The 26,880-nt window shown below is 41.3% G+C and overlaps 1 protein-coding gene across 5 annotated transcripts in view; it reads left to right on the top strand.

The window, feature by feature from the left end:
* ptprdb (protein tyrosine phosphatase receptor type Db) overlaps window positions 1-26,880 on the top strand; it is a 131,458-nt gene that overhangs the window by 48,721 nt on the left and 55,857 nt on the right. For all 5 annotated transcript variants that reach the window (XM_055223646.1, XM_055223653.1, XM_055223651.1 and 2 more), the window contains 2 exons: window positions 8,299-8,448; window positions 25,029-25,174. In XM_055223646.1, the coding sequence (XP_055079621.1) occupies window positions 8,364-8,448; window positions 25,029-25,174 (231 nt within the window). In that variant the 5' untranslated portion in view covers window positions 8,299-8,363. The remainder of the gene's footprint in view (window positions 1-8,298; window positions 8,449-25,028; window positions 25,175-26,880) is intronic.

Below are 26,880 nucleotides of genomic sequence, written 5' to 3'. Positions count from 1 at the left end.
TGGAGCGTTTGTCCACTGATCTGAAAGTTGGCAGTTCAAACCCGGCTCTCGACATAAAACATCATCGGTAGAGTGCGGAGATCCACTGACTCACAGGCTGGCGGTCGATTCCAGTGTCCTTGAGCAAGACACTTAACCCACCTCGCCCCCGGTGTCTGATATATGAGTGTGAGAGTTTGTGGTTCGTTGTTGTAAAGCGGTTTGAGTGCCTTGAAGGAGGAAAAGCGCAAAATGTGACGTTTACTATGTAGTGACCAGCCTTAAACTACTCTTTTACTTCATGGGTGACTGAAAAAGAAAAAAAATAGTTTTAAAAAATCCCTCCTTATCACTTTCAGTCAGTATATCGCATTTGGGGGAAATGTTAATATGCTTTTACAGACTTTAATGAATTATTTTAGACATGAACAGAGGATTTCTAGGTTAAATTTGATCCATTTGCATGCTTGCACAGTCACCTCCAACCCCCTGAAGTACGTCCCTTACAATGCGATACCCACAATTCCGGGTGCTTAAATTCAGCGCCACCCTATGTACTGCAGCAATTAAAGTGTGTGACACAGCTGGAGGTCACCCATGGGTGTCCTGGCAGATGATAGATAGTGATGCGGGCCTTTTAAACCCCCGTGCGGCTCTCGAACAGGCTCAGGGGTGACTACTGAAGTCTCTTTGAGTGTGTTTGTGCGCAGCGGCGGGAGATGACAGATCACTGGTAATCAGCTCTACACACATGCTCCGCAGTCAGACACATCAAACGCACTTCCTCCAGACATATACCACGGGATGCTGTTTGTGCGCTGATTGGAAGGTGTGAAATATTTATCGCTTTGTGTTTTTTGGCAAGTGGATTCTCTAGACTGAGGCTGTATACAGTTTGTCAACAGGTCGATGTCTATAGGTTCAAATCCTCATGTAAGATTTGGCGTCAGGAGGGATGTGGAGTTTAACCGTTTTTCAAATCAATATTTTTCGGGTTTGAGAACCGATGGTGCACAGCCGGAACGTCTCTCGAGGTGGATCGCGCAACGCAACTCGAGCACACTGAGCGAATGGTTGTTTTATTATGGAAAATCTAAGCTATATAAAAGAAATACAAAATAAAACCTGAATGTTTTTGTCAATAATCGTGCCATTTTTCCTCTCGATGCTTACTCAAAAATGTGATGTCATGGCGTCTCCGTTGTCTGCTCACGTTGTTACACACCTGGATCGCAGAGTAATGTTTTAATCGAGAATGTCAGTATTGATTAGGGAACGAGATGAGATTTTATGAGGCAATACAAGGCAATGTTGACTCCAGCAGATTAAGAAAAGACGAAATAGTGATGATTTATTTTTTTTAATCTTGTACATTATTTCTTACACAGTCGTCCCTCGTTTATCGCAGTGGTTATGTTTTAAAAAATAACCCACAAAAGGCGAAATCCGCGAAGTATCAGCTTTATTTGTACAATTATTCTATACGTTTGGCAGCTGTAAAACTCCTCACCACACACTTTATACACTTTTGTCACATTTCTCTCTTGTTTAAACACAAAGTTCAAACCTTCGTAGGCGTCTTTGTCGGTGCTGAATTAAATTACAGTTCAATTTACATTATATATTAGTGGCAGTTAGTGATCTAGCTTTGAGACTACTGGTTGGATTTTGGCAAAAAAAAGAAGAGAATTGTCCGTTAAAAGTCCCTCGTTTATCGTAGGGTTACGTCCTAAAACATTTATTCTGTATGTTTTCCTGCTGTAAAACCCCTCACCACACACTTTATACACTTTTCTCACACATTCATTAACATTTTCTCACATTTCTCTTTTGTTTAAACACTCCCAAAGTTCAAACCTTTGTATATTATATCCCTCTTTCTCGATGATCGCTTTAAATGTGTTGTTCAGTCCTTACAGTCCCTTAGCCAATCAGGACACAGAACACAATGCACGCTCATACGATGTAAAAAAAAAAAAAAAAAAAAAAGCATATAGGCTGCAAAAGGTGAACCACAGTATAGCGAGGGACCACCGTACATTATTTTTTATTATAATTTTTTACTTTCCAGCTGTCTAATGTGATCTACACTCCACCCACTGGCAAATTAAAACACAAAAACCTCATAAACTTGTTCTCCAGACACAAGCTCTTCCCCATTACTGCGATTACACACTGACATTACTCACTACTGTTTGGCCCACTGTTTGGAAGTCTGGAAATAATAGGACTGGTTTTGTGCTATTCTATTTAGGAATATCACATTGTGCTGATGTGTAGTTGTAACAGCAGCGAATGAACACTTTCTAAAACAGTTTCCTTTTTGGCAGCATTAAGACGTTAAAGTACTAAGTGAATCTGCAAAAAGGATGTTCCCAGTGAGTGATTCGCTCTCATCGGGAGGAAGGAGGTGGATGTAATCACATTAGAACAGCTTATCTTGTGTTTCGCCACAGTACTATGATGCAACAAAAACAAATGGTCTCGCTTTGACATTTATTTCAGCGTGCCACGGTTCCAACAGGCCAAATAAATAAGTTAATTAGCATGTCTAATTGCATTTGCTGGCTCAGCTTTGGGAATATCCAATTCAATTAGGATACTTAGTGTTCTTTTCCATTGGCACACGGCTGGCCTTAAGCAATAGTCCTCTTAAAATGTGTCCTTTATCTTGTGCGATGTTCTTCTTTCTCTCCAAAAACACACACACACGCACACACACTTTAGTAAGCAGACCTGGATGGGCGATATAAAGAATAGACGATGCAATAGCTAACAAAAATGTAGTCATAAATATTACCCCAAATATGCTGGAGGAAAGCCACCGTAAAAAGGCCGTAACTCAAGCGATGACGCCAGCTGGTTTAATTGTCTGGCGATTACCGGGGAAGTGTTTCATTTTTACACGTACGCCTCCTCATTTCTCTGCTCATCCTAATGAATTGATGTGCCTTTAGCTGCGTAGTGCTAATGTAATAACTGCAGATAACGTAATAAGTCGTGTTAGGAAATGTCTGCTCTAAATTAGACTGAAATAAATAGGAGGCAATAAAACCCATTAAAGGAGCTGTTAATTCAATAAAAACCATGTTACGTTTATTACGCTCTTTAATGAATGTGGCCTCTGCAATACGCCGCTACGAGCTCGGAGACTTTTCTTATAGACAAATGAGTTTTTAAAGGTCCCGTATTACGTAGAATTGACTCTTATGAGCGTTAAACTGTGTTATAATGATGTTACCTGCGCAAAAACACACCTGGAGTTGCGTTTTGTTTCATTTACACGTTAGTTTTTCTACATCTCCAATGCTGAAAATGCTACGTTCCACCTTGTGATGTCATGAAGTGGTAGTTTTCAAGCTAACAGCTACCCTTTACCTTTAGTTTAGTACAGTTTGGTAATTCCAGGGCTGAAAAATCCTTCCAAATGACCCTTAATGAAGGTGTGTGGAGTTTGGAAACATAGCGGAGCACTTCCTGGATTAGCACAAGATGACATCACAAGGTGGAAAAAAGTGTTTCCTGTTTGAGAGAAGAACGTAGAACTAAATATGCAGGGTTTGTGAAGCGAAACACAACTCCAGGTCTGTTTGTGATAAGGAAACAACATTAGAACATAGAAAATAGCACAATATTCGCTCTTTAATACTATTTAGTTTACGTTGTACACACTGTATGTAATAGGGTCATAATAGATGGAAGTAGCGTACATGAGGGAGTGTGTTTTCTGTCGTTGTGTCCTCCCCAGTGTCCGTATACTCTGGTGTGTGAATGTGTGAGTGAACGGGTGAGTGGTTCCTTGATTTGTTTACCATTTAGAAGAGTAATGAGTATGCGATTCAACAGGTGATACTGAACTGGGCCCCTGCACCTGCCCATAATCAATAAACACTATATTTAGTCATTATCCACAACAAACAGTAGGGATGGCATATATCACAAATCTCCAGCCTGGTGAAAACAGCAGGAAATATCATAGAGGCGCCCCCCGTGTTCTAAATGGAAAGTGAGCATGGGCGCGCTTCAGGCTCCAGTTCACTTTATATTGAAAAACTGTGTCCTCTCTCTCTCTAACTGCTTGTTGTAACATCCGGACGGACCAAAGATACAAACAGTTTATTAATAATACAAAATGTGAAAGATAATTGTCGGAGCAAGGGGTGGAGGGCTGGGTTGGTGGTGGGCGTTCAGGCACAAGTCGTTTATCGTGGAGTCAGGTGCTGGGGTGTTCGTACCGGTTGAGGCGAGCCGGATCGGAGGCGGAGGTGTTCGTATCGGTTGAGGCGAGCTGGATCGGAGGCGGAGGTGCACGAATAATTCAAGGAACAAAATCTCGCAAAAACAAGAAAGACCAACCGAGTACAGAGAGCATAGTACAACAAACGAGACTGAGCCAAGCGGACTGTACCACAAGGATACACTGTGGATACGCGGACGAATAAACCGGACCATGACATGAAGGACGACTTGCGACGACACAGAAGACAAAAAAATCCAAATCCTGACACGGCTGCTGTCAGACTCGTCATTTTGGTCATAAATGTTCGTATTAACCCGCTCTACATGATCCTGTTGTTTGTATTTCGCTATTTTGTAATCGTAAATCAAGATATGAACATTATTAACAGACAAATCAGGCGTCTTCTTTCACTGAGTTTGCTCACACTAGCAACATGTCTGGCAGAGGAGCTACTTTCAACAACCCAGCTCCTGATTGGGTCTTTGGTTGCTATGATACTCGCGGTCGAAACTCCAAATATGAAACTTGGATCAAAATTCGCTCGTATAACTGCGAGCCTCATTTGACATTCGTCCACTTAGTCCGTGGTCCACACTTACGCCCTCAGAAATGAAGTACAAAACTTTTCTGTGTAAACATAATAGGGGCAGGAACTTGTTATTTTCTAGGAGACTTATAAATGAAGTACTGAACAAATGGAAGAGGAAATGATTTGTGTGTTTTTGTTTCGCTGTGACTGCAGTATTGTCTGGTGTGAGCGTGTGGGTGATTTGAGCAGCTCCACGTGTTACAAAGGAATTTTCTTCTATGAAAGAATTAACTAACCGCTAAACGATAACTAATAGCAGCGTGGGATTGTTGGTATCGGAGGAGGAGGAAGAGGGGGTCAAATAAATTATACAACAAATTATACTGCACCAGAGAAAACAGAATGCATTTTGTCATAATTTCACAAGAGGGAAAACTTACTACAACTGTAATTAGTGTGCCTTGCCATGGATTTAACCATTAAACATTTATATCTGCACAATTCTGTTAACAGACCCAATAGCAACCCTCAAAATAATGTGTTTTTAAGTGTTTTTAAGTCTAGTCTTGTAGTAATCTGAATTTCTTTACCCGTGTTGATAATCCTCTGGTATATTTCATCTGTTTATCTATCTGCACCATAATTCTCCTCCTGCAGTGCACCGGGCCTCTGCTCTCCCAGCGTTATCTTAGCTTTTTAATTAACGTGACGTGCTGCAAAGTGAGATACTAAATAATGCAGGCTTTTCCAGTGACATTGAATAGGGCGCAGGAGTGAGTGGCCACACGCAGGCCCGTCAAGAGCACACACACGCGCACGTCTCTGGGAAATATATGAACAATAAAAGTATATGTCCATTAACACATCTGCCAAGCTTCAGACTACTTAAAAACTTAGGCATGGATTAGTTATGATAATGTGCTCAAAGCCAAAGTAATTTGAAAAAAACATGAGACAAAGTTTAAAGTTAAGATAAAATTAAGATATATTTGTGGTATTCTTGAATTACAGTATTTTTTGGACTATAAATTGCACTTTTTTCTTAGTTTGGCCGGGGGTGCGATGTGAAATATATGTTTTTTCCTCATTATTATGCATTTTTTGGCTGGTACAACTTATACTCCAGTGCGACTTATACTACAGTGCGACTTATACTCCAAGTGTTGCTGCTTTGCATTAACTTCAAATTCTGAAAATAAACAAAATCACAACTGTTTCTTGGACAATATTACTCTACAATTAAAAATGCCGTAGTTTTAGTAGTGTTAGAAAAAATATAACTTTTGCTGATACACATATTTTCTAATCTGTGTTCTAATGTTGTTTCGTCATCGCAAACAAACAGTTTAACAAACAAACCCTGCGTATTTAGGCTGAGTTTCCCCCCAGAAAACACTCTACACACATGTTCCACCTTGTGATGTCATCATGTGGTGATACAGGAAGTGCTCCGCTGTGTTTTTAAACTCCACACACCTTCGCTAGAATCATTTGGTTAATTACAGCCCTGGAATTGCCCATTTCTACTGAACAAAAGGTGAACGGTGGCCGCTAACTTGAAAACTACAGCTTCGTGACATCACAAGGTGGAACAGAGCATTTTGAGCTTTGGAGATGCAGAAAATGGGAGATGTACAAAACACAACTGCAGATCTGTGATTGAGGAAGTAACAATACAACATAACACGGCTTAAACTTCACAAGAGCCAATTTTATGTAATATAGGACGGTGTAAACCACTGACACGACAGAAACATATATTTTTTTAATTATTTTTGAGTCTTTGTTTTTCTGCTTATTAGTCACAGCGCTGAAAATAAAGCAATCATATCATTTGGTGCACTGCTGGCCTATTATAATTTTCCCATAATTAGATTGGGCACTCATTAAAAACTAATTACTCCCATTACACCCCTGCTGCAACAAAACACAAGTGAACTTGCAGAACCTACATTGGATCTCAGTTCACATTCGATAAGTTTAAGTACATTTGAACTACACAGAGCCTATAGACATTAATCATCCTAAACACGAGCTGCGAGCCAAACTCTGCGGGTACTTACGTTCCATCTATTCCCTCTCATATCTACTGAAGCTTTGGCAAATCAAAAAGCTGAGAACTTAATTTGTGCGAGGAGGACAGAGATCTAGGTTATCCCCAAAGCAATTGTTTTATTCCAGACCAAGTGGAAAATCCCACATGGATTTAGTTTGCTTGCTTTGCCTTGGACCGCGCTGATGCTAAGAGCTGTAGCCGCGTTCTTCTCCCCTGCCCCTCGCCCCCCCCCCCCTCCCTTCCACTTTTTTAATCAGACGGCTTGTTCAGGAGTGGCAGGGATTAAGACTACCGCTGCTGCCGGCGATGGTGACGACTGTACGCTTCCGAATCCGTGTACTGTATGGAGCCAAATGTGTTACACGACGTATATGGATCAATTTGGTTTCTGTGCGTTAAGCTAATTATGTAAGGACAGATAGAAGCCTTCACATGTGCGTATTACGGGATATAATTGAAGCATGGACGCACGTTTCAGCAGTGTAACGTGATTTGAGTTTTCAGACGCAGTTCCATGTTCTCCTTTTTGCAAAATATTTCTTCCGACTGGCCAGCGTGTGCACGTCTTACTGATTTTGAACGTGAAAGTGTTGTATGTATTTGTTCCTTAGACGTGTTTGAAGCGGCGAACCAGGAGCTAAACTATGTCTCGGTGTATTTTAGATGTTAAGAAACGGAGATTTGAAGAGAAAATATATGGAAACACTTGCAAAGGTTTATGTACGAGCTGAAATTGTCCTCTGGGTGTTGCATAAAAGTAAGAATTGAGTTCAATTCAATGCGAGTTTATGTATAGAGCACATTTAAAACAACTTAAACTGACCAAAGTGCTTCATGTACAAGTCAACAAACACGATACGTTGGAAAAGAACGATAAAACGCCAACATATCCTGTCTAGAAAAGAGGTATTAAGTTAACATTTGATGGAATATCCTTCTTAAAGCTGCAAAGCGAAGGCAGGGTATGTAAAACGTAGGGGCCTATAGTGAAAGTGGTAAAAGGGAACTGAAGGCGAAGATGAGGGTCTGAGGAAGAGGCTAAGCTCTGGATGAAAGGATGGAGACATTGAGCTGTGCGTTTATCCAGCGCTGAGTGCAACATAGCTAGCAGATAACACCAGCTAGTCCCCTCCCACTTTAATCTCCCTATCATCCATCACCAATCCCGCCTCTCGCCCGCTCCACCCTGCCTCCTCCACGCCCTCCATCTCAAACGCCACTCTTTTTACATTAATCTGCGTTTGTTTTGTGCGATCGGAAAGATATTTGGGTTAACTTTGTCAAGATGTAAACTGCCAAATGAACAGATGTTTAAAGCTGTGCGATACTTGTACACACACACACCTCGGGCTATGAGTGTATGTTATTAATGAAGCGAGGAGAGGCAGCTGCAGCGACGTAAGGGCCTAGAGCCGACTCACAAACTCAACTTCTTAACGCTTCCACATTTGATCGAATTACAGTATTTTTTTTCCCCATGTGTTTGATCTCCAGGTTGTGAAAGCCTGTTCCTGTCGTCCGCTCGTACAGTGAGGCAGTGAGCTCACGGTGGATACAGCATGCATGTGTCGACATATCCCATGATGCTCTCTGCCAGCCCGGGTCTGCTCCTCCTCAGCCTCCTCTTGCTCGCCGATGCTGACTGTAAGTGTCTTCATAACATGTCTTTTCGCTTGGGTAAAAACGAGTAAATTGACCTGATTTGCTGCTAAAGATCTCACATGATATCAGTTGAAGGTTTGACACAAAGCCAGATGTTTTAGTCTATCCCAGTATGACTTCCATGGATAAACAGCCCACATATGGCAAATCTGGTCATTTCCCCAGTGGCCGTATGGCTGTGTGTCAATGTGGCTTTCACTGGTGAGGTACTTTACAATGGCACGTACACATCTTTCAGTGATATGCACTTATGTTGTTATAGTTTCTACATAACTCGATATATAAGTTAAGAGTTGTTGTTGAAATCTCTGTCACCCCAAACATACAACCACAGACTGTGTATAGAATTGGACTAATGGTGCGTTCACACTGGGGCATCAGGGGCATTGAGTTTACAGGCAAACTCTTTGATAGACGTGCATCTTGGCTGCCCTGCGTTTTTTTTTCCAGCGCATTTTCAAGTGCCAGAGTGGCGCGAGTGTAGCGCTGACACGGTGTGTCTCGAGCGTTCAGGCTGTATTAGCTCGTCCAAAACTTCAAACACTAGAGTTAAAAAAACTGAACTTTTGGCATTTGACGAGCAGCATCAACCAATCAGAGACTATTCTCCAGTGATTTAGGAACGTTATTATCTGGAGCAAAACTTAATTATGGTGGGCGCACCAGCTAGCATAAAGGCTAGTCACGGACGCAGACACGCTGCCGAGTCGATCACCTCCAGTGATGGGTTTTATGTAATAAATACACGAAAGCCACTCTCTCAACCTAATCTGCAGCGTTCACAAAGACACTGGGACAACAAAACATCCAAAGGCACTCGCAGAACGCAACGGACGCCACGGACGCACGTCAAGCAGCGGGACAAACAATGCCCCGGTCTGAACGTAGCATCTGACATCACCATTAGCATTCAGCTCCAGTCAAATGAAGCTCGTCGAGTTTAGCAGTCATATCTTGATTTACGGACAAAATAGCTAAATAAAAAAAACAGCATCATTTAGAGCGGATCCATACCACGATTTTAAGACCAAAATGTTGAACCTAACAGCAGCAATTGGGCAACATTTTTCCAATGTAAAGTGAATTGGAGTCGATGGAGCCGAAAGTGTATCCATGTTCACTTCCTGTTTGGAACGCGGGTAGGAGGTTAGCTATGTCCATTTACATTTACACTCTATACATACAACACTGTTGGCCTTTGGGTTTAAGGACGTTTTATCATTAAACATAAGTAAAATGGTAAGGGCTCGACTCGATCTTCCATTGTGCATCTGTCACGATAACATTTTGAAGTTCGATATATTGTAGAAGTAAATATAGACTATAAATGATTATACTGAAACTAATTTATGCCACTGACACAATAACCCAAGAGCAGATTTAAACCAGTTCTTTAAAAAAAATCACGAGCTGCAATAAACAAACAGCAGAATGAAACACTTGAGTAGTTATTTTGCATCTGGAATGAGTCATAGAAGTGATTTGTTCAACCTTTTAAATCTTATCATATAGTCAAAAATTAGCCAGAAATGTCCCAGTAGAGCAAAGATAAATATTGACCAATCAATACAGTGATTATCGTGACAGACCCAACACTTAGACCTGTTTAAAGTGACTTACCCCTCGTCATTGCTTTGGATTTGAGCTTAATATGTTCACATTAAAACCAGAAACTGTCATTAAAACATAAGACTTTAAACGAGCTAATGTTCTAGCTTAATACTTTCTCCCAATAACAAAAAAGCCAAATAAAAAAAGTTAAATCCACATTTGTCAGTTCTACACTTCCCATTCTTTGTATACAAACAGTATACAGATGAAATAATTTGACCTAATCTTTAAACTCTTGCATTATATGTTGCTGTGGTTTTTGATATACGCTGTAAACCCGGCGTTTCGTTCGTCATCAGGCGGTTCAGACAGCACCAGCGCCTGAAGCTCTGAGGGGCCCACCGGGACCCACGACCCAACCCATGCAGTCAGTGTGCTGTCAGTGCTGTCCATGTCAGACGTGGATGTTTTAGACCTACTTTAAACCGCAGACAGGGTTTACATGTTGTATTGACCTGCGTAGGGTTTTAGAGGGACACAGAGGACGGTATTTTCACTAGACATCGACTGATATGGGCGTTTTTTGTGTCCGAAGCTGATATTTTTTGGGCCGATTTCGATTATCTTCCCCAAATGATGTAATTTAAATTCACTTATAACTCCTCCAAACCATTTTACACACAAACTTTGAGAGAGATGTGTAGTTGTGTTTTGTATTAAAGTGTTAATTTAAAGCTTTGTGTGTTTTTTGGCAGCAGATTAACCACAAGAAAATATCAGCGTATGTCAGATATTTAAGGCTTATACGTTAAACAGTCCAAATATCGGTCTATCTCAAATTTTTTTTACCATCGTGTGTGTTTTATATATAGAGCCCAGTACCAAAACTTGAACTGAGGCCACTAACCAGCACTAAACTACTACTTTTACTACCACATACAGTACGTTTTTATGCTATAGCAGTGATCCCCCAAGGTATAAAGGAAGTATAAAGTATAAAAGAAGTCAACTTTATTTGCTTACATGTACCACTTCATATTAGTATTAACCCCACATCATTATATTGTTTTAACATGGATTTCCAAGGAATAAAACATGACATACTCTATTAACTGTAGTGTAAATGAGTGTTAAGGGGGGTCCAGTGGGATCTTTGCATCGACAGGGGCCCCCGCGACACTGCAGACTTTGAGCGTACCTGTACTATAGTATTTACACTACAAGAGACTAAATAGATTGATATTGTGAAAACCTTGTAACCTTAATGGCTGCCGCTCCTGCTGTGTTTTAGAAAACGTGGCATCACATGCAGAGCTGGAGTCTCTCTTGTTTTGCTTCCAGCCCACTGCCGCACGGTCCCCTGTGTAAGTCCCAGGGTCATGCAGTAAAAACCCATTCATCCATCAAAACGGCGATGCTTCCTCCACGGGCTCAGGGAGGGAAGAGGGAGGGAGGGGCAGAACACAACAACAGGCTGCAGGAGGATTTTTACCTCATCTCCACTGTCTTTTCTGCTTGGTCTTTTCCTCTGTGCTGTTTTCTTCTGACACATGCGTTTAATCTGCAGAGAGAGGAGCGACCGGCCGAGGCCTTGAGGGGAACAACAAGGGATGACGGATTTTTTTTTTCGTCTTTTATCACATTGTGTAGGACATGCGATGCCTCTTTTAATAACAATAGAGGGGGACGGGAAGATATGGGGCCAGCAGACAGGATGAGGCAGCTAGAGGGACGTAGACGCTCATTGGACAATTTGAAATACAGTTAGATGCGTTATGATTGCCCTGTGTAACCTTTTCTGGGGTTTTTTTTTGCCCAGAATGTTCCGTAGTATAGCTTAAAGGTTCTATATTACACAAAACTGACTCTTGTGAGCTTTCAGCAGCATTTTAATACCATTACCTCCTCAAAAACGTGCCTGGAGTTTTTGTTTTGCTTCATTTACACATTCGTTTTTCGACATCTCCAAAGTTCAAAACGCTCTGTTCCACCTTGTGATGTCAGGAAGTGGTAGCTTTCAAGTTAACAGCTAATTTTTACGTTTAGTTCAGTAGAGATTAGCAATTCCAGAGCTGAAATCATCCAAATGTTTTCCGTTTGAGAGGAGAACTCAGCCTAAATATGCAGGTTTGTGAGTTAAAAATGTGCGAATGAAACAAAACACAACTCCAGCTCTGTTTGTGATGAGGAAATATAACAGTATAGATCAGAAAATAGCGTAAAATTGGCCCTTTTTGACTTTTCGGGGGAGAGGAAACCCCACTCGCAGAACAATAAAAACACCTGGAAGTGAATAACTAGAAAAGAGAAGCAAAAAATCAGACTTGAGCTGCAATTAACAATAACACAATCTTTCGGACAGCGCACGTTGGCGTTACTTTTCACCTTCGCCGACACGATCAATGCCCCCGGTGCGTTCAGGGTATTACGGTGCAATCAGGGCGGAGACTGTCCCATGTGTGTAGTTGTGGACCTTGCATGACAGCGCACCATATGTGAGAGTGCAGTAATACAACCAACCGCAATCCACACTTCTTGTTTCTTTTATATTTGTCTATCTGTGTGTGTGTGCGTGTGTGTGTGTGTGTGTGCGCGCGCATATGACATCTATCTGCAGGATTAAGACTAATGCTCTGATCCTGTCTCAAACTAGGCCACAGCTCCGTGCTTGCAGAGAGATGGCCATGCAGTCTGGAAACCTCCATATCTCCGTCTGTCATTTTGAGCAGCTAAAAACAATGTAGCGTCCAGGGTTCACAGCGACGACCTCGTGTTTGCCCCCTTTCCCCAACGGGCTGTCGTCTTGCGTCGCGCCGGTGCTGCTCAGATGTAGCGATAGCAGCTGAAACCCATCTCCTGCTTTTGCGTCGAACACAGCCGACGATTATTTTGCAAAGAAGAACAAAGCAGAGCAATGTGAGCTTTTAGTGCAGTTTGACACAGCGCAGGTTTCTAGTAACGTGAGATGCAACTTTCAGCTCGTGTCTCAATGTTTATGGCCGGTAAATGTTGTTTGTTTGCCTGATAGCGTGCTCGTGTGTCGCATGTTAACACACGGCTCTGGAAAATCGGCAGAGCAGTGTGTCTCGAGCAAAATTAAAGAGCTCATATTACACGAGTTCCTGATTTTTTGTTGTAATGTTGTTTCGTCGCCACAAACAGACCTGGAGTTGTGTTTTGTTTCTTTCACACATGTTTGACACACAAAACCTGCATATTTAGACTTTAAACTCCACACACCTTCACTAAGAATCATTTGGATCATTTCAGCCCTGGAATTTCTTATCTCTACTGAACTTAAAGTAAAAAGGTAGCCACTACATGACATCACAAGGTGGAACAGAGCGTTTTGAGCTTTGGAGATGTAGACGAACTAATAATAAAAATAAATAAATAAATAAAAAATATAAAATAAATAATAATAATAATAATAATAATAATAATAATAATAATGACAATAATAATAATGACAATAATAATAATAATAATAATAATAATAATAATAATAATAATAATAATAATAATAATAATAATAATAATAATGAAAATAATAATAATAATTTGAGCAAAGTCAAATTTACAAATAAAAATAGAACAAAATGATCGATTCAGTTGTTTCTGTTAAACCAAATTCAACACAAATCTGTATCAAACCCAGTACAGTCAAGGTTTTATTATATTTCAAAAAATGAGCACGAAATACTTTTACTTTTTAGTCTTTAAGTACATTTTAAACATGTACTTTAAGACTTAGAAGTGGATTTTGGGATGTGATACTTTTACATGAGTTTTTTTTCTTTTTTGCTCTGAGTAACAAAACTGAGTACTTTTTGCGCCCCTGCACCTGAGATACCTCCTGAGCCGTAAACGCCGTGGCCGGTCCAGACTGACGGGGCTCGTACAGTGAGTGATGGAGCTGTCAGCTGCAGACTGTCCTGCCAGCATCAGTGTAGCCTCGAGGTCAACTGGAATGTAAAAGGTGCTGAGGCCACTTTCCCACAATGTGTGCAATGCTCCTTCTGGTTACTTTAGTAGCCCTTGAGCAAAGCGCTAAACGTCAGCTGCTGTTAACAGTATCCCGCTCAGGTTACGCACAAGTATTTCATGCAGGTTCCCCTCAGGTAAGAGGTTCAAGGGCCTGTCTCAGTCAGTCGGTTCAGCTCAGAGCCTCCTTTGAAGAAGTTAGTAAAGTTGCATAATAATGATAATAATAATCGCTTCTATGCAACTCTTTCCCAACATTTTTCTTGATTCGTTACAACACAATTCTTCAATACTTTAGAAAGATGTGAGTCTCCCCGTGATTGACAGGTAGATTAGCCAATCGGGGACACGCATGGTCCACCCGTATTGTAAAAAAAAAAGGAAAAAATATCACAGAGGGCGGAAAAACATGATGGATTTCTGCAGAATCAATCAGCGAAGCTCTAAACTCTGTTAATCGTGAGATACGTTTGATTTTATTTATAAATCACAGGTGACCAATGAACTCCTTCATTTCACACGTGACGCTGAAAAAAACAAATCTGATTGCACGATTACGTTTAACCAGGCTTGAGGTCATAGACTGTATATATAAATGGACATAGCTAACACGCTAGCCACCGTGTTACAAATGTGTGAACAAAAGTGATCATAGACGCGCTTCTGGCTTCAATTCACTTCACATTGAAAAACTGTCACTCTTCCCTCTGTAATTTTTGCAGTGAACCTCGTCTTTTTAGTCTTAAAATGTTATCTTTGTCTTAAACACGTTCTAGATAATCCTGGTGTCTTTATTTTGCTATTTTGCCCATAATTTAAGATATAAACATTAATAACAGACAAATCTTTCCCTGAGGTCGTTAGTTTGCGGAAAGATTTGTAACAGGTTTGATTGACAGCGTCGCTAATCATCCGCTCCCTGTTAAACCAGCGATGCGGACGGGAAAAGACGATAACTTCAACAGCCTCGCTCCAGATTGGTTCCTTGGTTGCTATGATACTCGTCATCAGAATTCCAAACGTGGAACGCAACTTCATTTCTACCTTTGCTGCAGTTTATCCGAAATCCTTGTTATACGACCAAACCAAAGCGACTGTCATGACGCTGAGGTTAGGCCAGGATAGAGTCGTCAGAGTCACAAGTAGAAGTAAACGCAAGTGATAATTTACTTAAGTCTGCTTTAATATTAAATAAATCAGCCACTCACTGTCTCGCCTTGTATAACGGCTCGCCTCAAGTGCATACTAATCACACATCTCCTCCTCGGCGTTACTTTACTAGTCTAATCCTTATTGAAATCGTTCTTTACTTCTTTATTTAGAAACTTTCTCCAGTTGTGGGCGAGTTTTTATGCTCTGAGGTGTCGTGACGATGACTGGAATGAGATGAAGAGGTCAGGAAGTTCAAAGGTTCAGGCCCCCGTGTGAAATACAGTCAAGCCTCCCCAGTTATTTTCCAGGATGGATGGAGTTTCCTCTGTGATTGATGGGTATCGCATGACACTCGCTGGATGTAAAAGAGGATAAAATGCAAATGTAATGCTATTTCCACAGATTTGCAGGAAGATTTAAACCTGTGATTTTGCTCGGCGGCCGTATAAGAAACCTCTGGAATATAAACTGTAGCGTGAAATCAAACACGTTGCTTTATAGAGATGTCATTTGTATGCAGGACCGAGTTAATTATAAAAGAAGTGCTGTTTATTTGCGTATACAGTGAGAATTACTTCATGAGTCCCATATTACGCTGTTTTCTGATATATGTTATAATGTCGTTTCCTCATGAAAAACAGACCAGGAGTTGTGTTTTGTTTCATTCACATTTTTAACGCACAAACCTGCATATTTAGACTGAGTTCTTCTCTCAAACTGAAAACACTCTGTTCCGCTTTGTGATGTTATGTGGTAGTACAGTGGTCCCTCGTTTATCGTGGGGGTTACGTAGTAGTCAGCTTTATTTTTTACAATTATTCTATATGTTTTGCAGCTGTAAAACCCCTCACCACACACTTTATACACTTTTCTCACACAGGCGTTAACATTTTCTCACATTTCTCTCTCGTTTAAACACAAAGTTCAAACCTTCGTAGGCGTCTGTGTTGGTGCAGAACGTTTCATCGACATTGTGGGTTTTGTACACCTTCACTAGAATTATTTGGATGATTTCAGCCCTGGATTTGCCAAACTCTGCTGAACTAAAGGTAAAAAAGTAGCTGTTAACTTGAAAACGACCAGTATTTTGGACATATAGACAGACTAATAATAAAGATTACTCAAACATGTGTGAATAAAGGAGGTAACGACATTCTAACTTGACTTAAAGCTCACAGGAGTCCATTTTGTGTAATATATGAACTTTAAGTAGCTCACATTATAATATATTGTGTTAAACTGCAAAAGGAAAAGTATGTGCAATCAGTGTCAGCTCTGTTCTGATACTTTGCAGTGACTTCACGCTGTTCGCAGGTGTACTACATGTATGGTTATGGTGGAATGTTTAGCTGTTACCATAGTGACGCAATGCACACATTAGCAAACACAGCCTGATATGATTGTAGATTGTCTGAAAATATCAAAAAATCAAAGAAACAATACAAAATGCATTTAAACATAACATTTTCAGGAGATTGTGTCAATAGAATGAGCTGTTTGAATCTGAACAAAAAAGGCGAGGAAAAACTTTTGGCTAATGCTATCTAGCTTATGATGACACTGTTATGTGAAAGGGACATGTTCAACAGCTCAGATCAGTTCACCTATTGTTTTTTCCTTGCATAACAGAGCTTCAGACGCAGCAGTGCCTACAGTTAGCATCACACCCCAAGGAAATGTTAGTGACATCATCTGCAAAGTACAAAAAGAGGATTGTCAATTGATACTTTGTACTTTGATCTTCAAAAGTACAGTATCCAATGTTTTGCAGACAGACTTTTCACAATAAAATATAAAAATGTTGAAAATAATCTTCCACTTTTTATTTCTTGTAAAATTTATTCACAAATCATCAACTTTAACCTTAGGGAGGTCAAAGAACACTTCACATCACCCACTACATTTTTCCAGAGGTAATGTAATATAATGTGTACTGCATAGCCTGATAGAGCTGTGCCAAAGATCTAAAGATTGATGGATCATGATCTAAACTTTGGTCTTGATCATAAGACACAAACACATTTGAATGGACATGTCTCCAGCCAATCAGCAGTGAGAACGTGTGGTTCTGAGGAGGACTCAGCGCTCTCCTGTTTAAAGCTCTGAGTCAGGGCCATAGTCTCTTTATGTCTCCTCACATGTCCTCGGGTTTCACAAGTTTTGACTTAAATCTGCACAATTTGACCAAAAGTCCAAAGTCTCCCTCCCTCTGTCTCAGTGTGTGCGGTGCGTCTGCCCTCGCTCTCCCTCTTTGATCCAGTAGCAGCTCTTCACCTTTTCTCCTCTTTCTGTTCTTTCGTTCTTACCATTATAAATCAAGTTACATAAAGTAAACAACTGTTTTCTCACCATTTGTAAGTGAAACCTAATTTAGCGCACGAACTTCGCACGTGTTTCTGTAGCGTGTGCGTGCATGTCTCTCTGCTGATCAAATTGAAACTTGAGATCAATCGATATTAAAAAAAGATTTATTTTTTTTTAATTTCACCCTATAGCCTAATCTTTTTTTATAGCTCACACTGCGACAGCGAGGCTTGACTAGCATAGCTGTGCGTTCACTTGTGACTAACAGAAACTGACTAGCATTAGCTTGACCTTAGCTTAGCAGATGCTGCTGTCTACAGTATGAGGAGCATTGCATAGATTTAGCTTAGGCTCAACTTACTCGTGCAGTGATGTGTGAGTAATGTCATGTGACCAGGACAGAGACTGCTCCTGGGTGAGGCTGACCACACCGGGGTGATCAAAAAGGACGACACCTGGTTCAGGGATGACAAAACTGCTGATGTTTGTACTTTGTAACCTTCTGTTGGTATTATGTTTATCTGGGTCTGGAGTCCTCCCAGAGAGATCTGGACAAACTGTATGTAATTTACTGTTTGTCATTTCCTGTACCAGACCCCTGCTCCTGTGCCTCACAGACAGGACTGTGCTTCAGAGCAGAAAAACACTCCAGACTTAAGCCTTTATCAGGACGTCTGAACATATGTTTTATGTATTTATTATAAAGATACTGCTGAGAGGGTGAGACTATTCCTGAGAATCATGTGCGCCGCGGTTGCGTGCGCCTGAGTTCACATCGATACAAACTTTTTCAGCTGGGATTTATTATGAACGTATCTCCGGTAAAATGAGGTCAATTTCCATCAAATAAAAAGTGGTGTAGCGTTTGAGACATGAAGTATTGTGTCTGTCCTCTGTCTCTGTCTTATGTGAGCGCACAGGGGCGAGGAAAGGCGGAGTTTAGATGTGCGCTGCTGAAGAGGTGTTGTTCGTTGTATCTGATCAGACGAGCCAAGATTGTCGCCAAAACTTTAAAAAATGTCTCACACAAAGCTGGTAGTCACAAAGGTCAGATCTCAGACATTTTGGGGTTATTTAGAAATTCCTCCCAAAAAGAGGACATATCCTGGAAGAAGAGCACGTCTGTTCACTCTACTCTCGGTTTTTTATGGGAAACCAGCTCTGACCCAGTAATGTTGTGAAGCCATGTGTATCAAATGACATGTGAATAAAAGAAGACCTCATTTCATTAATTCTTCCCCTTGTGTTTCTAACAAATTAACCCTCATTAGTGCGGTTCAGGGCCCGGGGCAGACATGGGGGCTGGATGGAATGCTAATTTGACATACACTGACATACATTAGCAACTGGACAATCAAACTAATGATAAACCCTAGTGTCCAAAGCTGGGAAATGTGCTGAAAAACAAATACGCTCATTAAAAAGAAATAAAAAAAATAAGCTTCGCAGTTTCCGTCAGATTCTACAGCTGTTAATTCAACCAAATATTTTTTCCATGTTTGAAGCAACCCATTCATACACATGTTTTTCAATTAACGTTTGAATGTGGTGCGGTTGAATGAGAGCTGTTTCTTCACGTCCAATCCCGGTTCTCATTTTCCAGCCGATAATTTGCTTTTAATGTGTCTGTTTGATGCTAATGTGTTTTAAGTTATGGATTTGGCCCTCTGCCCGCCCACTCTCGGCCTTGGCTCCGCACACGCTCATTTATTGGCCTGCTTCCCTGCGCCTGTCCGACCAGCTTGATTCTCTTCTCATTCAGGGAGTCAATGGCTAAAACGCCCACCAACACCAAACACTCACAACAACAGCTGCAGTCGTCTCTGGCAAGGAAGCGAAATTACTTATTACATGCTTAGCTATCATCACACGGGCACACGGCGCAAACCACAACTTCTAAGGACGGGATAGCCTTTTTCAAAAGCTAAATTATTTCAGAATCTTTATATTCTGTAAAGCTCCAAGAGAGAATATAATCAGTTACTTTGAGGAGACATTAATTTCGTCCTTGCCATAGACGGTATAAAGAAGTAGACTAAGGGAGTGTGACATCGCACGTAGCGTTCGGCTCCAGTAAAATGAAGCTCATCAAGGCTAGCAGATGCAGAGGAGAGTTTGGAGCTGATTTTGACCTCGAGTATCATAGCAACCAAAGAGCCAATCTGGGACGAGGCTGTTGAAGGTGCAAAAATGCAGCTGTTGATCCTGCCTCTTGAGTATTTGACCAGTTCAGCGCTTCCAGTGGTTAGTGCGTCGCTCCCTCACTTCACCAACCCTCAGCCTGCGTCTATCAGTGCCGCCGTTATAAAAGTGCCGCACTTCTGCCCGTCGGTGCAGCTGGATGACTTTGAACGGTTCGCCTTAGCTAGACGTGTTTTCCCTTAACCTAACTGTGTGTGAGGTTAAGTTGTGAGACAGCCAGGTCGCTAACAGCCTACGTTTTGTATTTTATTGTAATTGATTCCTTTGATTGGCTTTTGTAATTTAATTTGTACCAGTTTTGAACTTGTTGAGTCTCGTTTTTGTTGTTATTCTGTTTTGTTGTGTAACTCTAATCTTATTCTCACTTGTAACTCTCACATTTACTTAATAATTAAAGAGTCACTTATTATTTATCCTTTTAGCATCTGGGTTGTGTTAACGGTTTGTAACACACCTCTTAACGACGCTGTCAATGTCTGTGTCTGAATGCCCACTCTATTCACCACTTAGAGCTCGATTTAGGGCTCACGCCATTTTTAGTGGTGTCTGAAAGTCCAGTTGGTGAAAAAGTAAGGCACTAAAATTTCCCACAATGCACCTTGAAAAGTAGTGGGTATCGGTGATCACTAGACCGGTCAATATAGACCACAATGCATTGCAAGAGCTGGAAAACAAAAGCAGACAGCGACAGGTCTTTAACTGGACACAACACGACTGAATGAAGCCGATAGAAGTGCTGGTTTATTTCACTGTTGATCCTGACTATGAATAAAAACACTTTAAAATAAAGTTGCTAGCGTTAGCCTCTTACTTTAGCTCGAGCAATGATAATTTCCACTTCTCAGACAAAAATTTAAAAATCTTGTCCTTTTACGTGAGACCCAGCTTGACAAAACCTTATTATTCGTCCATAAATAGTAGACAGAAATCAAGTTTTATCAGAGTTTAGCCTTCAAACCTGTTGCTAACGCGGGAGCAACTTCGGGGAAAGAATGCCCTTGATTTGTCTGTTCTTAATGTTCATATCTTTATTCACAGACACAGCGAAATAACAATACCAGGATCAGGTAGAGTGAGTTAATACGAACATTTTAAGACCAAAATGAGGAGTTGTGACAGCAGCAGCTACAGAGAGAGGGGCCACAGTTTTTCAATAGAAAGCGAACTGGAGCTGGAAGCACTCCCATGATCACTTCCTGTATTTGTACGCGGCGGTTAGCAGGTTAGCTATGTCCATTTATATACATATTCGGGTCTATGGTCCTTGCTCATTCTATTTCCGTTGATTTGAGTGGATCAAAACGGCGACGCATGTGATGAAATGATATTTTTGTGGGAATAAAGTATAGAGATTATATCAATGTAGTGCTCCTGCAAAAAACAAACCTGACATTATCATTATCACTCCCTTTAACAGGCAAAGAATGTTGAGAATCAGAGGAGAATTATTTCAAGAGGAAAGTTTTTACGTGTCTACTAAATCCAGAGCAATAAAACCTATCACCACAAACCTGTCTCAGCCATAAAAAGAATAAACATTGATTGATGTATAGTTTTTCCAGTCTGCTCCATCTCCACTGTCATGTATTCAGATGTATTACGTCTGCTAATCTTAACTCTGCTAAACAGTTTACCCTGAAGCTTTGTGATGGCATCTGCTTTCTGAAATTGGGTCCCTTTAGGTAGAGACGACATCTGCCTGTGACAGTGTGTCCCCCCCCCCTGAAGTCACCTCTCAGCTGCTGGGTTTGGGGACGGCTATTTGTCTTTGTAAAGGGATACTTTCCAAAACAGGTTCATTCAAGAGACGACCACGGCTGTTTGCGCTCTTGAAAGTTATAACCCAGTATAAAAAAGTTCTAGAACAAAATGTGCTTGTGTCTGGACGCATCAAACTGACTTATTCTGCTTTTGTGTGAGTCAGTTGTCCCTCTAATATTTAAACAAAGTGACGATCATGTTTAGTCGGTGTAGATGTTAATGGTCATGCTCTTACATATCAGTTCAGTAGAATAAAAGTAGATTAAATGTAGTGGGTTTGGGTCAAGCATATGCCACTCCAACATGATCGTTTACCTTAGAAACATTGTCATTTTTGAAGCATTTACATAAACCTGTGCATACATACATTCATCGACCCGCAGACTCGACTCCGACCGTTCACATTTTGATCCAACACGGGGGTCTGCGGGTGCCTGCTTTGATTTCCTCCAGGATTTCCCTTTTATGAACGCACAAAACTGCTGATTTAATAAAGTTATCTCAGTTCTTCAGCCCTGACTCGAAAGTGGTCCAACGAGAGGAGCTGACTGTGTAATCCTTGCCATCTGGTGTAGCTACACTGTATGCGACCTTTATGTAGGCCATACTTGTCTACATCGAGACACACACTCCAAGACAGCCACTAATTCCATCTAAATCTCTCTCTAACTTACTACTGTTCCATGTCGTCCATCGTGGGGCGCACTGCCACGATGAGGATGACGCTTTTAAGTGTAGCTCACCCAAATGGACACACTTTTCTCTTGAATTCTTGTTATATGTTGACGTTCTTCCTTTTTTCTTCAAAATGAGCCACAGTGCAGGGCTGCCCTTTAGGTCATAAGTTATCTATCTTTTTGACCTAAATGTCAAGACTTAATCCTTGAAAGGAGGATTTCAGAAGAACGTGATTATCTTGGCAAATGGTCTGGTTAGGACGAGCACTGTAAATACATATACATAGTTGAGTACTTTTTTTCTCTTTACTTCTCTTGCGTCCTTTGTGTAAACTTAATGCTCTGTGCGTTAATGAATGAGTGGGATTGGAGGTGGTTGAAATGACCGTAGTCCACTTCATTATTATAACACAAATGTCTCAAATGTTAATGATTCAGTGGCTCAGTTTGGTCAGATCCACGGACCCACAGGTCGAGCGAGTGGTTTTGTTGATGTAAATCTCTCTGAGTGCCTCGAAGGTACAAAAACGCAATATAAATGTGATCACTGACAAAGACAGGCGCACTGCTACTGCACTAGAGAAACTTTGCTGTAGTACATATTTTGAGTATGTCTCTGCGTGGACCAAAGCTTAAGGCCCGGGGTGAGGTTGAGCTGAAGCTTGTAGGTAGGAATCCTCAAGCAAAGCCCAAGCACAGCAAGAACAAACGCATAAAGGATGTAGTGCCTTGATAAAGACTGAGGTGGAGAGGCTTTTGGGTGAGTGAAGAGCATACAGCTGTATCTCGCCCTTCTTCATTAAGTCAGTCAAAGTGACAGGAAGACTTATGTAACTCCCATGAGATGGAGGGAGGAGATGGAGAAAGAGGAACAAGAGCTGGATGAAAGCAGGAGCAGCTGTGAAGCAGGATACATATGCACTAGTGAAGAATTACGAGGCACGTTCATAGATAAAATATGAAAACGCAAGACCTAAGACAATTAAATTAAAGATATATGGGGCTGGGTAGATAAAGGGTAGGCTCCCAGATAAAAAGCAATTGTAAGATCTATGGTGCCTTTTAGTACTGCTCTGCTGGCTTTACACTTTTCATTTGTTTTGTGGAGAGATTAGCAAAAGGATTAAGAGAATCCCGCTCCTCATTCCTCCAGTCTCCCTCCTCTACACACTGCACAGCGCGGGTACTCCTGGCAATGCACATCTACTGTCCAGACCTTCATTTTACCTCGTTTATTATGTAGTCAAATCAAACAAACGCCTATAACTGTCTGTGTTTGATTTAGTCTTGGAGGCATTCAGTTGGTGTCAAAGGTACGGAAACATAAAACATGCAACGACTGCACAAAACGATATATTTGTGGGAAAAAGGTTCATTTCAGTGCCTCCTCTCTGTTTGCGTACCTAACCCACATCTACTGTAAATAGCAGTTACATCCGCCTCAAGATATTCTTCAAATTAGATCCTCCATCCTGTTTTCAGTGATCTTCGTGTCAGTGTGACGTCGTACTTCTATCTCGAGATCTCGCTGCTGTGAATTCTGAGACTTATTACAGTGCTTTATAATTCTATACTGCAGCACTTACTGTATACGGTCCTTTTGCGTTGGCGTGCAGTGCGACTTAGGGTCAAATTGGAGTGTATCAGATGTTTCCATTGTGTTTCAGGGCACTTTCGACCAATACATATTTTAAATTTATAGCAGAACGTGTTGGATGAACAGACCAACCTCTAAAATACACCTAAAATGCACATGTGCTTGTCTGGTGTGTATAACATGCAGGTATATTTTGCCCACATTTCCACACCTCATGCACAGTCACACAGTTCTGCTTCAGCTGCTGAGGTGCCCTGGCTGCGGGCCAGTGAGGTGTGCGGGCCGGTGGGCAGCTTGAGGCTCTCTGACCGTGTTTGCCAGTGCATCTGCTCACTGTGCCCAACCTCTACTCTGTCACATACCTCTGCAATCTCTCCTCCGCTCTCACTGCATCTTGTCCTCCTGCCATCTGTCCACACCACTCGTTAACTTCATCTCTCCTTTTTCTCCGATGATCTATACCCCATTTTTCACTGGTGCTCCTGTTTCACTCTCCTTTTCAGCTCAGAATCCGTCCCTCTCTCCCTACCTCCTCCTTTTAAACAGCAAAAAGCAATTTCTCTCCTTTGTCAGCGCGCCTGGCGGTAAGCCCTTAAGTAGGGATTTTCTGGTTTGGCTGGAATGCCATTATGCGAGCTGGTTGTGACGTGCCGTGACTGACGTGCAGAATCTTTTTGATGTCATGATGTCACAATCCAGTGGAGGCCGTGGTTATGATATTGTTGGCGTTCTGAGGACGAGGGGCTTTAGTGGTCATGTCAAGAGTAAGTCTTTATAAATCCTTTATAGCACAGTAATATTAAGCTCCTTTGGTTGTACAGGACAGAGAGGGAGTGCGCACAGAGCCTCAAAGAGATTGCATTCAAATACATTCACAGGTGGATTTACTGTAACACTGTCATTGCGAGGATATGTTCTCCAGAGACGTGTGTTCTCCAGTAACAACCCTGAAAATGTTTGTCTTTGCAGCTGCTCTAGGTCTGTTAAGTTCCACAGTTATGATGTCAACACATAAACCTTCACATTAACACTGGAAATATCCTCCATTGACCCTATATATGTTTAATGTGGACACAGGGAGATGTTCTAGCCGCTCTGTCAGCAACTAAACTAACAAACTAAACCATTAACCCTGCAGTCATCGAAGTGGGGACCAACTATTCGTCTGTCGATGTCTTAGCTACTGGTCTGATGGTAAAGAGCAAAAGGTTCTAATACCAACCACAATAGGTCGATTTGTAAAGTTGCATTGCTTCTTTACTATCACAAGATCTTCAAAGACTCTCTCTGTCAGGATCCTGGAATAACCTTCTCTCCATTCTGTGTTTCCTCAGCACCTCCCAAATTCACGCGGACCCCAGAAGACCAGACAGGAGTCCAGGGGGGCGTGGCCTCCTTTGTGTGCCAGGCCACCGGAGAACCACAACCCAAGATTGTCTGGAACAAGAAAGGCAAAAAAGTCAGCAGCCAGAGATTTGAGGTACACTACTCAATGAAAACAACTGTTATTTTGTGCGTGCTGACCTCTCAATACTTATCCCAGGGCTGCAAACTTAAATTGGTTAGAATTCCAAACCAGAGATGCAACAAAAGTTCATTGATTGCGATGTAAAAAGCGGTGATATGAAAAAAGCTGATGCAGAGTTAGGGTTATGTTCACCTGTTGCTGTTGTGTTTCTTTAGAGGTCACTTCCTTTAGAAAACATCCGAGCAGAAGACTAAAAGATGAAATTAAACGGCTCACTGCTCCGCTGCTGTGATATAGAGGAGAGGAGTTCTTGGGCAAACAAGCATTATTACTCACAAAGGACACCTGCTACACATGACTCAGTATTCGGAGGCAATTTTCCAGTCATCTCCACCTTTGCCATCTCAGATAATGTGGTACACGTTTTGTCAGCTTTTTACACAAAGGGAGACGGAAGAATATTGCATTACTGATATGAAAAAGTAGACATATCTTTGGGTTTATGAGAATATGGTTTTGCTTTATGCTGTTTTTAGTAGAAATACATTTACTGCTCAAGGTTTTGGGCTAAATTCTAAGTTAAAAAAGAACTATTGTGCTTGTGTCTGTTGTATAGCTATAATCTCTGACACTTGTGGATCAATTTGTTATAATTTGGACGTTTTTAAATCACAATATTCGTCTAAAACTACTTAATAAATCTGACTTTCACGTTACGAAACAGCGGCGTTCAATGGGAGCTGACGTTGCTGTAAACATCATCGCAACAAGGAGCCGTGCATGTGTCGGCGCCCCCTATGGACAGCTGCACATCACCACTGCCGAATCATACATGTATCACCGATTAATTAAATAAAGTTAAAAGTGAAAACAGGGGTTGATCCGCATTATGGCATCTTGAGAATAAGCCATTAAAGATCGCTCAAACGTGCACGAATCACTCCAAAAACAACTTTGAGAGTGTAAATGAGAAGGAAACGACTGTAACCTGGTTGAAAGCTCTGAAAAGTCTTGAAGAAAAGCTCTTAAGTAGACAGTATATTGTTCCTTTGGCCAGTTGTTTTGAGCATTGCATTGGATAATACATTAACACATTTTATAACCTCTTGTATTACGTTTACCTAACAAGAAAAATCCACATAACCATCATTTTGTAGTCTGTGTATAAATGGTCTATAAATGCTACATCTGCGAATTGTTTGTCCAACCACAGAACAAACAACATCCTAAACAATGACTTTTGTTTTAGTCCCATTACTTCCGTGTCTCCATTTGTACTTTAAAGGTTGTACGTGGGAGTGAAGTGCTCTCTCTCAGACTCTCTCATATGTCAGCCGGAGCCGTGGGCCAGTCTATATGAGGTTCCTCCGTGATCGCCCTTATTAGTTTCCCTACAGCATTGACCTTTGATTTAGCTCTCCACCTTCGCAAGTGCTTCTCACAGCAAGGCGTCGGCCGCTCTCCTCTTCCCGTCCACGCGCACCCGGAGCTAAAGGTGCTATTCCGCTTTAATAAGTCGACTGTAGGTTCACCCAATGTCATCCCGATCAAATCACCAAAGGAGACACTTATTTTCATCTGGCATATACACACTGTATTTTTCCCATCACTGTCCTGGCTGGCACAGCTGGCATGGGATTTGGTTTTATTGGATTTCGCTCTGCCAGAATCACCTACTAAATCAAAATCTGGGAATATTAAATGTCTCATTTCATGCT

The sequence above is a fragment of the Periophthalmus magnuspinnatus genome, chromosome 1 (genome assembly GCF_009829125.3).
Source record: "Periophthalmus magnuspinnatus isolate fPerMag1 chromosome 1, fPerMag1.2.pri, whole genome shotgun sequence".
NCBI classification, from domain to species: domain Eukaryota; kingdom Metazoa; phylum Chordata; class Actinopteri; order Gobiiformes; family Gobiidae; genus Periophthalmus; species Periophthalmus magnuspinnatus.
Note: the sequence above shows the minus strand (reverse complement) of the source record. Positions and strands in the feature narration are given on the sequence as shown.